Raw genomic sequence first — 16,534 nt, forward strand, 5'->3', positions numbered from 1 at the left:
GTTTTAAACATCTGGATTTTGTAAATATGTTCTTGGCAAACACAAAAGTGTCATGGGAAATGTAACTGCTTTATAAAGTGATCTACTTTTGGATACTGCAATTGAACTGAGATGAAGGAAACTATACAGTTTTTTAGAACATCCAGACGATGATTCACAACATCCAAATAATGCTCCTGATTCATCCTTTATGTAAACAGCCCAGTTCAACCTGGCACTACATGACCCTTCTCAGAAACCATTAACTCTCGCGTTAAAACTACTGAAGGTGTTTTTTATGGCACAACTCTAAAATTATATAGACTCTTACCACTAAAAAAAATTCTAAGTATTTCCAGTTTTTACTCTTTCTTTCCAGATGCAAAATCTGAGGATCAGAGGACACCAGTCATACTGATTTATGTCTGAAATTCAAGATGTATATACAAATAAAGTACAAAACTAGTGAAAAAAAAAATCATTCAATCTTTCAAGCAGATGTAAATCTAAGCAACTTCAGTTGCTGCTGAAACAGAACTGGAAATGCATTTTTAGTCAATCTTCTGTTTTCACACATAAGTTTTGTTGCGAAACCAACTTTATAAACCAAAGGCTGATGCTAGGAAAAAAGCCAGTGAATGACTACTACAAGCAATGAGAAAGCCATGCTTACCTCTCAGATCAAAAAATACGCAAGAAAACAAATTTATCCAAACTTAGTGGTGAAAGTGAAATATTAAGCTTACATTAATTTATGAAGACCCAGTCTACACTGGTAGCAACTTGTGTAAACTCTGCTTCTATTGCTTTTTTAAAAGAATTGCAGAATTATATATGAATGGAAGAAGTCTGCTGCAAATGACAACAGTTGACAGCTACTGACACGCTGAAGTATCCAAAGCACACAAGGTCAGGAGAGGTTAGAGACAATCTGATTTGGTTAACACAACTAAGTGAAGACTGTAAGGGATTCAGATTATGTCGTACAGGTCTGTAATAAAAGATCTCTAAAGTAAACATTTCCAATTAAATTTTTAAAAATCCCAGAAAGTACCACTGCTTCTACATCATATTGAAAGACATTTACAGGAAGAATTACATTTAAACATGTTCCAGTTATACTCCCAAGGTGTCTACAGTCTATTTTTATAATATTCCTAGAAGGGATTCCATACAAACCCCAAGTCTGACGTCTCGCTTGGAAAATAGCACATAGCCTTTTCTGGACGTCCAGTATCTATTCATGCCAGAAAGGGGTCATTTTCATTTCCCACATCTAAGTACTGCAGCAAACCATGTGTGTGCATCAAGTTACACAAGAATGAACGTTATTCCAAACCCATCAGCTTCCAAATGTTTTATTGCTTTCACAACTCAAAAAAGGATAATTCATAGAGCTCTTGTCTTTGTGTTTGTCTGCAGCTCCCTTTTCAAAGTACAAACCCCAAACATCTTCCTGAGCAAGTACTCAGCCAGCTTTTCCCTCTCTAGCTGCTACTTGTTTTTCCTGTAGTAGCTCCTCTTCTTTCTTCTTGTGAAGTTTCCTAAGATATTCATCAGGCTCAATTCCTGCCTCCCTTAACTCTGCCATGGCTTTCTCCAGCCGGTGCAATGTACGGGCACTCTGCACTTTTCGAGCAGTGATGTACAATGTAAATTCCTTGAAGCCCATCAGTTTACAGGTATCCACTTCACAGATATTTTTAACATCTTTGGTTTTGTCCACCTGGGGGAAGAAAACTAAACCTGACATCTTTTCCAGATCTTCAATATTTACTTGGAACTCAGTGAGGTGGTGACTGAAACCTATGGGATTGTTTGGCACCACAAAAGCCCCCAGTACCAAGGGTTCTGTAGATGTTGTGCTCCGTCTGGCAAGGATCACCTTGTATAGGTGGGATGGCACAGCTACATCATCCTTTCCGATTACCTGTCAAAAGGAAAGCTATGTTACAGATACAGATCTTATCAGTTGAAGGGGAGGAAAAAAAAAAAAAAAGATGCAAGACTAATCCTACTATGTCTGAAAATGAGCCATGGCATATAACTACACATCAAAACCATGTGCAATGTTATCAGACCAGAAGCTTTCCACAGAGGGTGGAAAGTAGCTGGATTGGGTCTTGCTGGGATGGAGACAGTTTTGCCTGTAGCAGCCCTCACAGTGCTGTGCTTTCCGTTGGTAGCTCGAAAGGCAGCTAGAACACACCAGTGCTTTGGCTGCTGCTGAGCAGCGCTTGCACAGCATCCAGGCTGTCCCACCAACATGCCCCCCTCACCAGCAGGCTGAGGGTGGGCAAGATCCTGGGAGGGGACACAGCCAGGACAGCTGACCCAGAATGACCAAAGGGATATTCCATACCATACATCTGCTCAGCACATACATCCATACCATACATCTGCTCAGCCACAGCGCTAAGAGAAGGGGGAGCAGGGAGGCATTCATCATGATGTTGGTCTTCCAGAGCAACCGCTATGCACACTGAAACCCTGCTTCCCAGGAAGCGGCCAGACACTGCCTGCTGATGGGAAGCAGAGAACAAATATTTTATTTTCCTTTGCTTCTGCATGCAAGCCTTTGCTTTTGCTTTATTAAACTGCCTTTATCTTGACCCACAAGTCTTTTTGCATCTTATTTTCTCCCTGCCCCCCTCCCTGTCCTGTTGAGGAGGGGATTGATGGAGCGGCCTGGTGGGCACTTGGCCAAGTCAACACACCACAGCACCATTTCTTTGCAGCCCCTTATATAGCTGTTCAGGAATAAGCTAGTTATTTGATGCCTGAATCTCTCAATCAGGAAAAGCAGGGCAAAGAATGCTTCACTGCAGGGTTATTCGCTCACTGTTGGTAAAAAAGTTTCCCAGAAAGTTCTCTGCTTTTTGCCTCTAACCCACTGGCATTATATTACACTGTTAAGAACAACAATACAGTCAAAAGGTCAAAAGATTAGTCAGTTATTGCCTAAATATTTGTAAAGATCAGCAACAAGAAGCTCTGGTAGAAGAACGAACTCGAATCTCCCAAGCAGATGCAACTTCAGCTACAGCTGAAACTGAACCAGAACCAAATCTGAAAAACATGCTTGGAAAGAGGGAGTCAGCCAAGACCCCAGCTCCCTGATCCTGGTGCAGATCCCTAAGTGTACTCTACCTGAAGGGATGGTAGAGCTCATTTCTCATACTGCCCCACACTGCTAATGCTTGGAAAGCTGTTTTCAGTAACGGTGGCTCTATAGTAAGTTCCTGACCTAACAGTTCCAAATCATATGCATTTTAATATGCATTTCAAATCAGCTCTAACTTACCTTCTGTCAGCTTTTTTTTAATCTCTATTACCTATACACAGGTTGCATTTAAAAGCTATGTTACCTAAGTAAGCATTTTTTTGAGGGGACCTGGATATAAAGTACATTCAGTCACTCAGTATCTTGGAAGAGAAGCTATCCAAAGAAAATGAACCTGTTTCTTCCACAAATTCACTACAATTCAACTTAAGAGCTTGTACATGTTGGGTTTCCTGCTGGGTCACTCAGACAAGGATCCAGGAAATTAACTGAAGCACTGGGAGTGGAGGATCAGGACTCTGAATTCACATGACATCTGTTAAAAGCTCATACATGTATGTACACAGTAGACACCCCACCCTGGAATAAGGTGTCAGGAAGAAGTCCAAGGAAATACACCTCTTGATGATAAACATAATCTCTCCAGAATTCAAGATGTGACGCTCGTACATGCAATGTATTAGGTTTGGTGGTTTTTTCTTCAATATTGCTGAACTGAATCTGCCATGCTAAGAAAGTACAACAGGCTCACACACGGAAAGTCTTGAGTTTTGCATAACCCTTCTGTGCAGCTACCCTTCTAAAAGCTGTACTTCTATTCTAATGGCAACAGAAGAAAAAGATACAAAAACTATAAAGGCATCTTATTTCACACATAAACCCCAGTAATTTGGTACTATTTCTAGTATATGCACTACCTGCAAAAGCAAAGACTGCTTGTTTTGATTTTTTGACAGTTTTTGTTAGATACAGTTAAAATATAATTTCAGAGAAAGCAGGTATTTATTTTACTGCCACAACAACATTAATAGAAAGTATTTTACAAACTAATTCCGTGTATCAGTCCAGACAGGCTTTGTCCATTCATATGTCTGATATAACTCAGTCACAAAAGAAACACTTCCTATGTATGCTTTATTCTGAGAGTATTCAGCACTTTGGCAAAAGAAAACATGTTTTTACAACTAAACTTTGCCTGTGGCTACTGAATCACCAAGGTTCACATCAGTCTATTCCAATAGTTAATTAATCTCAGTTATGAATTCTTTCAGCGCTTGAAGTGTGTCTTCTACCTCTGTTGTCAGTTTTTTACGTGACCAGTCTTAAAGACTTACTGGTTAGACCAAAACCAGAGAAAGTACCTTCAAGAGAAAGGGAAAACTTTGACAATGTTTTTTTATGTTTTGTACGATAATGTAGTAGTAACATTACTACTGCCTCTCCCAAACATGCTCTTAGATTTCTTTACTCTGTTACAGAGTATTTGCTTCCCCGTCCCCAAACTAGGCTATTTAATAGCTTTGCTATAGTTTAAACTTTTTTTCTTGTGGGTTGGGGTTTGTTTCTTGGTTTTGTTAACAAAATCGATCTTGCTTATGCCACCAGCCTTCTCCTAAATAAAAGCTCTGCCTAGACATCTAACAGTCATTGAAACTGGTAAGTAATAAATAAATGCCTTATGCCAAATCTACTTTCCCTTTCAACGACAACAGATGTCTTGATAGGGAAATCAGAGCTCCCGAGTGTCAAAGCACTTTGCATTTAGCATTCAGTGTGGGTGAAACCACAGTTACAGCTCTGCAGGATCAATGGCATAAATAATCAAAACTGACTGATGCACAGGTAATTTTAAAATATACTAAAAACTACGCATCAACACATTGTTATACCTGGTGGGTTAAAACTGAATTCCAAAATGAATGGTGTTGGGAGTTTAACCTATCTGAGATAGGTGGCACTCAAAATGGGGAGTTTCTACATGCGTCGTACAGGGGTGAGAAGGAGGGAGCCAAGAAGCATTAAGAACCCTGAGTGGGAGAGGAATGAGTTCATATTCCCATATTCACCCCAATGCATCCAGTAACTGACACTATTGAAGGCAGAAGGTTGCAGTTCCTTTTCTCCTGCTGCAGCGGGCAGCTTGCAGCGCCTGCCCTGCAATCCCACCTTCTGCACACTCTAGGGCAGGGCAGAAGAGAAGGGAGGCTGTACACAGCTGCACTATACCCTGAAGCTGCTGTAGCCTCCTGAGAGAAGGCAGTAGCGAGACTAAAGCCTGTTCCCCAGATTCTCCCTGGGCCAACAATCTCCTGACCTGCAGCATTCCTGCGCAGTAAGCCGTGCACTGCCTTTTCCAGGGCCCTTCACATACTTTTTCCCCATTATAAATACATATCTGTGTACCAGGTCCTCCCCAGCTGAGTTCTCTCCCCTTCTCAACACCTCCTACAACCGCCCCCCGCCCCCAACCTCTGCCTGTTGTATAAAAGACTAGAGGAAGAGCGAACATGCAGATGGAGCTGCTACAAGTATCTCCAATTAGGGGGTATATAGCATATGTAAAACAAACAGGTGAATGAGTGTTGAGTGAGCTAGCAGAGGGAACAGGGGATTGAGTCTGAGGACTGAGTGGGTGGATAGAAAGGCTGGGGAATGAATAGAGCTGCACACAGAATAGTTAGGTATGAAATGGAAATGCTGAATGCCTGAAGTGGGTGTTAAGGAAAAACAGACCCCGTGCTTATGTAATATTATGCAAATATATATATTCTATGCAAAATAATGCACATTTATGCATAGTATATGCACCTATGAAGGAGGTAAGGAAAGAGAGGACTAGTTCAAAATGAAGGAAGAATTGGCCTTTTGAGAAATGTAGCTCTTAATACAACTCAACTCTACACAGGCAATGGCCATACACGTAATTTATGTACCACTTCAGTTCCACATAAGCTTTCTTTTGAGGTTTAAAATAAAATTTAAGTAGTGCACAGGCTTTATACTAGTTCTCTGAATAGCTGTAAACTACTCTAATTACATCACTGAGTTCTAATACTGTCAGAGTGATTAAAACAAACTTCAGCCTCTGAACAGCCAGAGTCCACAAGTGTCCTTTCCTTACAGGAATCGGGGCATAAAGTTCTATCCCCAGCTCATTCTGCCGGAGGAGAATACTATCAAAGAAGGGTGCCCAATTTCTCTGACAGAGTAAATATGCATTACAAAGAATATCTAAGTTTTGTCCTGCAGTTTAATGCTTATGTGAACCAGGCACAGGATGCACCACCAATAATTTATGCAGCCAGTGTAACCCAATGATTTCTGTTAGAAAAGGAATGCAGTTCTGGAACATGCCATATTTCCATCATTATGCTCTGTAATATACCACAGTTTGCTTTTTTATGGGAGTAGGTAGAGAAGCTACAGATAAATGTTTCCATAGGCACCCCCCACATACAGCTCGACAGACAGGGAAGGAAGCTGGATTCTCTAGAAGTGAAGTTTGCAACAGAAGCAATAGGTAGGAAAAACAAACTCAACAATTCATTTCCTATTGCCACCTAGGGGATTCTCCTACCTAACTACAGCGGTCTGAATCACTGTTCTGATCTGCACCATTTCATTTATCTCAGTGCATGCCTAATAGAGCCAGACAGCATATGCTTCTATTGTAACAGAATAGAAAATGGGTTAAGATTATCCATGCACAGATGTTGACTTTGATTTGTACTAGTCTATCCACAGGCAGCAGATGATCTTTCAGCAATCAATGCCTGAAACAGCTAGCTGTCACAGCTGGAGAAGAGCTGCATTTTTAACAGTATCTGTGATTCAAAAAAAAATTTATGTGCTAATACAAGCAATAAATTCCAGCAATGGCCTGTTGAAAATCACTACTGTCCCACATGTCTTCACACTACGGTAATAACAGGCCACAGGGTAAATTTTTGTGCAATCCTTCCATTTTGTTATTCCTATAAAATTTTGCTTAATCTTTCAAATTTTCAATAGCCTCATAATACAAAAAAAAAAAAACTATCAAGCTAAAAGCCTTCTTTTTATAGCATTAAATATATTCTTTTCCATTCATCATTTGGGAAAACAACATGAAATTTCAGATACTATTTCTCTTCGTTGTCTGTATCAGTCCAATGTGAAAACATTCATTGCCCTAACTTTCAGCAGCTGCTTGTTCCTTTCACTTTTGCTTTGCTCTTACTTTCTTTGGTGATTTGGTGGTGGCTGAAGTCCTTACAAGTGAACTGTAGTCATCTAATAATGCAACATTATGATAATGCAATTTTCAGCATAGTGTTTATTGGTTTTTATTATTATTGACATTGTTATTGACATTCCACAAGTGTGTATAAATTTGTTATACTCCTGGATGCCCAATTAAACGTGGACAGCTGTCATGAGGACAGGCCATTAAAATGTGTGCAATTCCTGACATTTAGAGATGTTTACATATTGCTAAAACAACAAACGTGTTGGTAAGCAGTTATACAAACTTAAAGAGCTCACAGGGACAGATAAAGATAAGGGCAGAAGTAATATGATTTCTTAAAACAGAGAGAACTCTGTGAGCTTTGATAAATCCGGTCTCGTAGCCAAGTCACTGGATGGGGATTTGTCTTAAGCTTGGCTTTCCTTGTGATTTTTGCCAAATCCTTAAACTGTTCTTGGTCGTAGTTTTTAAAATTGGAAGGACTAATTTGATATTATCTGTGGAGTGCTTAAGTATCACAGTAAGTAATGAAGACATTTGCTAAAGTCATGTAGGGTAAGTTAAAGCACATGGCATTAGCTAATTTTACCTTCGTGGTGGTAGTCAGGCAAATAGGAGGCAAATCCCTAAAAATGACAGGCTGGAGTTTATGAGAAAGAAAACTCCATGCTTAAATAAACAGGAGAAAAGGAATACATAAGGTGTAATGGCAGAACACTTCATACTATATTAGAAGAAAACAGAGTGTTACTCTTACCAGAAAGTTTTAAAAATACACAAATGTTACCATATTTTCACTTTATAATGGAGTTCTTAACATCTTCCCAGAGCAGTAACAAAATTATCTTCTTCTGAAAGGGTAGGAGGAATTCTTAAAAGAAAGGACTCTCGAATCTGAAAGTAGTATTTTGCCACCTAGTGACTAGAAAATGAAAATCAACCGTGAAGAGCATTAGCAGAAGGAATTAGCCTTTCATCAGCCAGAGCCAGTTCTGGACTGGCAATTATCTGAGATTCTCTTAGAACCTGGTAAACAGAAATCACATCCAATAATGCCTTAACTGCCAGCACACACCGAAGAGTCCTTGTACCAGAGGGTACCATCATCAAATACGTTAAAATGATAGCTCCAGAAATTCCCTCTGCACTCTACTGTTTCTTCACTCTCACGCTCGCTCTGTATAATAATCTGACTTTAGAAACAAGCCATACTGCAAACCAGAACAGACCGAAAACAAGCATACACACAATTCTCTGTGTAACAGTGCTTCCATCTACATCTGGCAGCAAAAAAATTAAGACTTCTGCCGCACTTCTTGATGGACAGAACCCAAGGACATCATTCTTGTCAACCAAAATAAGACTGTAGCTTTCTCTGAATAGGCATTCGTTTTGTTTTAGCTGTAACTTGAGGCATGATACTGATGAGGCCCACCAGATGTTCTACTGTAGATAATATTCTTGCTGATACAACCCCAGGTTTGACAACCCAGAGCTTTATTGTAATTTGATACTAAATTCTGTATAGAAACAGACTTTTTGGCATTATAAAAAACTCCCTTTGCTATCAGTATAATTTTCTTTACTTGATCATTGTGACAGCATTAACTGCCTTCACTCCAGTTCCTTTTGGATTTGTGTTAGGCAGCACTGATGCTGTTGATATTGTTTTTTCCCCAATATTTGAGAGAACTCTGTCAGATGGCATTGAGAAGAACCAAGGGATGTGAAGGCAAACCTAGCAATACAGAAAATACTACAGATAAAAATCATAGTAACAATCTGCAACAACACTGCACAGCCAAGCACTCCAAAATGCAAATGTACGTACTTGAGGAAAATTTAATTTGTTATGGCTGGTCTGATTGCTACTGCCAAATCATTTGGCAATCCTAAAAAAGAAAAAAAAAAAAGAGATGGTAAACACCCCCCCCCCCCCCCGTGCCTAAATACATATTTATGATATTAAAAGACAGACACTTCACCACCACCCCCTTGTTGATTTTTTTTTTTTAATTAAAGAGGGTGTGTATACACATTATGATACTGCATTTATATGGTGACCAATGACTACTACTTCCACAGAATCCACTTAGGTTACTTAACACTGAATGCGCTACAGTCCCTATCACTACTCTTTCCATAATAAAAGAACCTTTGGGATGGGTACAGTGCTAAATAAAAGCAACCCCATAAATCTGTCCTGCACGTTTGGTGTCTCTTCTCCTCCAATTTTAACCCACTCTGTATTATTTTCATTTGTACATCATGTCTAAATTTAGGGCTGACAGCTCCAGACGTTTAAACCAGCTGATCTAAGACCTAGTCTTTTGTACGTAAGTTTTATGGGACGTGTATAATGGACCTCGATCCATTAGTTGCCTGTGTAGCCTTGAGCCTATCTGGAGCAGCCAACAAAAATTAACAGTCCCCAGTTTATTTCCTCCTATAACAAGGATTCCTTCCCCTGTAGCATCTTGGCTAGGAGAAAACCTCTACTACTTCTGAAAGTTGACTGGGGAAAACCATAAAGTACCATCTTATATGTGAGAGGTGCAATGATTTCCCAGGGACTTATACTTACTTTTCATCTAAGTCTGTGGCAGATATCTTCTGGTACAGTTACCATGCATCTCTGGCACAGCCTAGTCATTCAATTTTGAAAATTAAACAGCAGATATGATTCCAGTATGAACCCAGTATATCACTAAAATGTACATTAAAATGTTTCTTCAAACAACAAACAAAATTTTATCCAAATTGTACTTCCATTCACTAACCAGAGCCAATTTTCTTAAATTAGTATTTACTACAACAGCATTGAGAATAAGGAGGGTGAAGCATTGAGTGTGACACTGTAGAATTATTGCAAAATTTGTACTTCAAACTCCAAAATCTGCTGACAGAGGAAAATCACTACAGTGACAGTCACTGGAGAAGAGTACTGTATAAAACAAGAAAATGTCATTTTGATTTGATCTGGACAAAGATGAAAATCCTGTGTCTGCCTCTCCCATGACATAGAACAGACTTTTCCTGTTGGCATTCTATTTTACATATATTCACAAAATATGTTTTTCAGCTACCAAGCATGGTCATCAATCTACTCTTTGCAATAAAAGCCTCCCCTGCAGACAGATGAAATGACAGAACATATCTGAGGATACTGCAAGTTCAGCCAATAGACAGAACACCACTGGCATCTAAGGAGTTCAAGGTTAATTCCCTTTCTGGAATTAAACAACAAATGGTACCAGAGTCCAAGCAGGAACTGGGAACAATGCCATGACCGATGCTCTGTTGTTCCTCTATAGTGATCTAAAAATAACCTTTTTGGATGTCTGATGAGAAAAACACCAGCCTGTGAAGCCATGGATACATGTTTCACTGTTCCTTTAGTCAAAAACAAGGAAACTAGGATTGAAAAGAGGATCTGAGACAAATCAGTGCAGGCACATTCACTGTAGTACTTCAGTGTTTTCTTTTTTCCACAGTTCTAGTCTCAGAGAAGAAGAAAAACATGAGAAAGGAACCTAGCCTTAGCAGTCACATTGTCAGATTATAGGTTGTAAGTTTCAGTACTATTGTGTATACTGTAGCACTTCCAAAACAGCACATACAAAGGACACCTTCTCATATCAGCTTCATAAGCACAAACAATGAGGACTAAAAGCCTTTCATTTCTACGGCACTTGTTTGAACCCAGCAGTTCACTCTGAAAGACGGCTAAGAGGCACCTTCCCTTCTCGTCAGCTGCCAACTCTTAGCACTGGTTTAGGGGCAGAATCCCAGACTACAACAATCAGCGGCAATGGCTGCAATTATATCGAAGGTATCTGTTTGAAAAGAATTTCTCTCCAGTGCTTTGACAGGTTGTGTTCCCTCTTCTAAGTGTATGTGTTGAGATAAGAAGGGAAAAATAAAACCAATCCCAAAATCCAACACACCACTCCACTTTGAAGTCTCTCTCCCCAAAGGACAACTTCAATGACAAGCACAAGAACTTCTGCCGTAAAGAGATTTCAAAAAAACAAAACAATCCTCACACTGTATTTATTTACACTTAGGAGTGTAGCCAAAGGGAACCCAAATAAAATAATTTAATGTTTTAAACAAACAAACAAAACCCCTCAAAAGTAACATTTTACTTTTCCCACTTGTAGACAGCATTATCTGTACTTAAATACAGCTTAAATACAAATCAATTTACATGATGAATCTCACCATAGGAAGCTGAGTAAAGGATTTATGCGTGTGGCCAAATGGTGAAATGAAAGCATGAATACCATCATGTAGCATTCCACCGTTTTCAGTCCAACACTGAACTTCACTTCAGTTTATATTAAGACCAAAAGTGATAAAACATTCATAAAAGACCAGAGTTGTCATCAAACCCAAGGATGATGAAGACATCTTGGCAACAGACAAGAACAGAATGATATGATAATCTAAGCAGCATGGACATTTTGTGCCACTATTATTCCGTCACCATATCCTGGTAGCAAGTTATTTTGAATAAAAGGCAGTAAGATGCAGCGCCTGCTCTTATTTCTAGCTGGAGAATACTAAAATTTACATTTCAAAACCAAAATGGGGAGCCACAATAATTTCTCAGAAAATGTAATCTTTCTCTTCTAAGTAAACACTTTCTCTAGAGGAAAACTAGAGAAAGATGACCAAGATTAAAGTGAAGCAGTTCATAGATGATTCAGCTGCTTCCTGGAAAATCATTTCCAGCTATAAAACGTTCAAGTCAGCTCAGAATTTTTAATTCTTTGCTATGTAAGACAAATATGTATTTTTAGGGATAAAAAAATAAATGCAATATCCTGACAGCTACAAGGAGGCAAATTCCAGCAAGCTATGTGCAAGTCTGGAGAACTCTTATGGTACCGTTCTGCATGACAGTAAGCTAAATGCTCAGCTCAAGGCTGTTGAAAGGAAACATTTCCCTCCTGCTCCCAGCTATGTGCTTTTGGACGTATTCATGCTGTCACCAGTAAGCGCCGGACTCCTCTGTGTGCTGCTCTATCTTTCTAGGGCTGTAGAAAACAAGCCCAATAAGCAAATAAAGAGTCTGGTATGGATGGTCTTCTATTGCATTGAGTAATTAGGCATCTCGTGGAAAGATCTGACAGTCATCACTGCTGGCAGACAAGGGAAAGGACTGAAAAGTATAATGGGCAATGGCAAAGTCATCACTCTCCCTTTGGGTGACAAGGAACCACTGCCAGTCTAAAGCTGATTTTGCCACTAACATCACGTGGCATTGGTCATATCCCTTAACCACGGCTTATTTATCCACTTGCAAATGAGCACAGCTGTCACCTTCCTCACAAAGATGTGGTGAGAGCTGAAGTTTGGAACTGCCACTGAATATGCAATTATTACTACTGCATTTTCATATGCATAATACATGACTGTCTGGGGAAAAAATAACAACAAACCCAAACCCAAAGCTGTGATTTCATCACAGTCAAGGTTATAGACGTGCAGGTGGGGATATGAGACAGTTTTTAAAGAAGTAAAAAGGTAAAAGCGAACAGGAAAAATTAAATACTATCATGACTGCGTTCCAAGTTCAATCAAATGGAAATCACCTGTGTATTTATAATGGAGAAACAGTGCCTAAATCTTACCGCTCAACAAGCCAGTATTGAAAACTGAACACCTCTTTCTTTTGTGTCTCTCGTATCCCTCTGAAACAGGGGCTTGTTGTAGCAAGCTCATTCATTGCTCCTCAGAGAACTAGTTGGACAGCTGAATCACTCACAAGCTGAAGCTGCAGTTGATCCAAGTACTTATTTTCAAGGAAAAGTGTTTTTTCAAGAGGCGCAAAATACAGCATTTGTTATTTGCATCATGCTAGCTTTCATCTAGCAACTGAAGACAGCAATAATATCTCATTACAGCAGGGGCAGAAGGTAATACTCCCTCCCTTGAATGCCTTACTATGCTCAGATCCTACAGACATCTAAACACATGCTCACAAACAGCAAATCCAGATAAGTAGTATTAATTCACCCCTCAACTTGATAGCTTTCCCTATCTGTCTGTCTATCAGCAATGGTTTCTAACAACTGTGCATGATCAATCCTACACCCTCAAGGTATTTTAAGCAGGTAATAAAAATAGGGGACCAAAAGAAGAAGGGGGTGTATCAGTACCATGGACCAGTGATTACACTGCATCCACCTAAAACCTACGGAACTTGCAGCTGACTTTGGTCTGCTCAGAATCTCAGTTGCAAGGCCTCATCTAAGTGATGCATGCAGGATATCGGCAACCAACTGCTTCTGAATTAATGAATAGAAGTATTCCAATACCCTATATAGTTCTGAGAAACCTAAACTACCTTTGTATTGCACGGTCTCTAAAATACATAAATAAATGACTGAATAGATGCCTACATAACAGCAAAACCCACTAACTCTCTGCTTAGAGCCTGACATGTATTATGGAAATCAGGAAACAGCTTTACTGCAAACTGTAAACAGACATTTAATAGATCCCTCTTTGTAAATAAAACACATTATTTTAAAATTATACTTTTTCATGTGTAGGCAAGATCGAACATCACTGCTGATCTTGTGCCAACTAGTACTAGACATTCCCTACATTTTGCATGTACTAGGATGTTTAACTTTGTTTTATCAAGCTACAGTATCACTTTTAAATAAATATTACTACTGCACTGTTAACCCAGCAACATATATACATACCTGATAAGTAACACTCTTCTTTCCATCATCACTTGTTTCAGGCAAGGTCAGAGGTCCAGAAACTACCCAAACATCCTCAAATCTCTGGGTCAATTCCCGACAATACATTTCCATTCTGGAACATATTTGTCAGATAGGGTAAAGTCAGCTGGGAAAACATAATAAACTTTGAAACATACTGTGAAGGGCAAGATAAACATCTGACAGTTTGGGAGCAGTTTTCCAAACTCATGTGACTCAATTCAAAGAGGGAATAATGCAGGTCCAAGTCCTACTTGCCACTTGTCACAGGTTCACTTATTTACAAATAGGGATGTATTATCGCACACATTTGAAAAAGGTTTCTGTAGCCTTACCACCGGTGCTGAAAATCTGAGTTCTCTACTTACTGCCACACTTGACACTAGAAAGATACCGTTGATGGTCCCTTGGGGTTAGTAAAATACTTATTTTAAACAGCAGGTTGTGGCATTCTTACTGCGAAAGATTTTACCACGATACTCAATTTGTTATGCTCCTCCCCAAGGAACCAACATCCCATAAGCTCTTTCTGTAGCTCAAAGTACTTAGGAAAGTTTCTATGCACCATTCCCACAGTCTACTTGTCTTTTTTTTTTTTTTTTAATATAAAACTGTTTAAACATAGAGTAGTATGTTGCTTTTGCTTTTTAAACTGATTCAGTTTATAGCATAAAATATTTCTCCAAATAAGAAGGTTTCTGGATCCTGCCTATTTTATATAAAACAAAAGATTATAGCCTGTCTTCGATCTAACACCCCAAGTGTTAAATGAGTCACGTACAGTGAGCACCCACTGGTCCTTTACTAAAAGACAGAGTTGCACTTAAACGGACAGAGACCACAACATGAGCCAGATGAACCCAGCTAATCTGGCTGCCTCTTAAACAGAGAGGTTTCACCCCCTTCTTTGTTTCATCCCTATTCCTCACACCTCTCCTTTGGGTCACCTTTAGCACTCTTCATCTCTCAATAGCCTAGAACAAACTGTTTTGATTTAATGAGTTAAATCAGCTCATACAAATCAGAATTAGCAGGAATGAGCCCTTTCTTCATGTGATATGCCAAAGCATTGATCACAAGCTAATTTTTTTTCCTGCTGTTGTCAGCTTTGCTTCCAAGCAGCTCAGCTCCTCAGGCTGTCTCATGGCATGGCAATACAACCACCACCTGGCACAAGGAAAGAATGGGAACAAATGCAGCTAGGGAGCAAAGTGCTTTCGGTGGTAGCCAGGACAGAGAACAGATTACAGTGACCACGAATCACACTGAAGACAGAAAACAACAGTTAAACATCAGAAAATAAGAGAAGCACGTGTGTTAGTGGCAAGAGAACAAGAAATGATTAAAGTGCAGTTAGACCACACCACTGAGCCAATCTAATAGCTTACTATCTAACAGCTTGCTGAAAAATGCAGTCCTGCTCTCCCCTTTCCTACTGCTCCCCTTGTCTGCCCCAGCTGAAAGTCCTACTCCATCTTCCACATTGGCTCTGGCACTTATCTCACCAGTTGATCCAATTTTCTAATCTGGAAGAAACATAATCAAGCAAAACAAGATGCAAGTCAGTTCAACTAGGTTCACAAATGGAACTGACTCCCCAAGAGTCAGATTAGTACCACAGCTGGAACTAGGAAAGCAGCAAAAATACATGGCTGGAGGGCAAACACCACTTAAAAAACCCCAACAGATTATTAAACTAAATTGTATTATCTACCTGCACCTCAGAAGACAATTCAAGAAGCAAGCAAGGAGAAGGAGGGGGAGGAAGAGAGTACTGAAGCCAGGAAGGGATACAACACACGTGAAACACGGTATCCTTAAAACTATTCATCACTATACAAAGTGACTGACGGAAAAAGTGGCACCAATACCTTTGTCAAGCATTTAAACTGTGGGGTTGGGAGAAAGTGCTAATAGCTGCTTAAATGGTGGGGCTGACAGTGCCAGGGGAAATTTTCAAACACTCCCCACGATCCCCTTATTAGACAGAGATCCTGCTCAAGGGAAATAAAGGGGTTTTCCAACCTTGAATTAGTATAAATGCCTAGGTTTGGTATAAGGAAATTTTATGCTCAAATACTTCCAAGTATTAAAACAATACCAAAAAATCTCTTAACATGTTATATCATTTTATTTGTCTATAAAACAGTATAACCTTACTGAAAGCCTCATAGGATTTTATATGCATTCTTGTAAAACTGGAAAGCAGTGTGTAGTTGAATGACAATACGGTTTTGGTAGACTTTTAATACAGTACTGTATATAATTCTGCTAACCTTTCCTTGAGTGAACCTTGTGAAAACCCTAATTTTCCCCTCCTGTTTCTGAGTCTTAACATTCTGTAAGTCCTACGCAAGGAGCACTGGATGAATGCTACTTTTATTAATGTTTTCCTCTGCTCCCAGGAAGGAAAGAATACAAATCCTATGTGAAGAGATTTAAATTTATCAACCACTCACTTCACCTCAAAGCCGATCCAGCCAGTGCTCACAAGTGACAGAGAACCTGCCTGACTGCTAC

The 16,534-nt window shown here is 39.5% G+C and overlaps 1 protein-coding gene across 4 annotated transcripts in view; it reads right to left on the minus strand.

Annotated features, from left to right (window-relative positions):
* The window catches only part of EXOG (exo/endonuclease G), a 48,127-nt gene that overhangs the window by 24,023 nt on the left and 7,570 nt on the right, over window positions 1-16,534 (minus strand). For 3 of the 4 annotated variants that reach the window (XR_005103727.1, XM_037383981.1, XM_037383982.1), the window contains exon 5: window positions 13,994-14,108. Coding sequence is in view for 3 of the 4 variants with exons in the window: in XM_037383981.1 (XP_037239878.1) it covers window positions 13,994-14,108 (115 nt within the window). In the remaining variant the exon portion in view is untranslated. Of the gene's footprint in view, window positions 1-1,321; window positions 1,910-13,993; window positions 14,109-16,534 lie in introns of those variants that run through there. The other variant, XM_037383979.1, reaches the window with a different exon arrangement.

The sequence above is a fragment of the Falco rusticolus genome, chromosome 4, assembly GCF_015220075.1.
Source record: "Falco rusticolus isolate bFalRus1 chromosome 4, bFalRus1.pri, whole genome shotgun sequence".
In the NCBI taxonomy this organism is placed as follows: domain Eukaryota; kingdom Metazoa; phylum Chordata; class Aves; order Falconiformes; family Falconidae; genus Falco; species Falco rusticolus.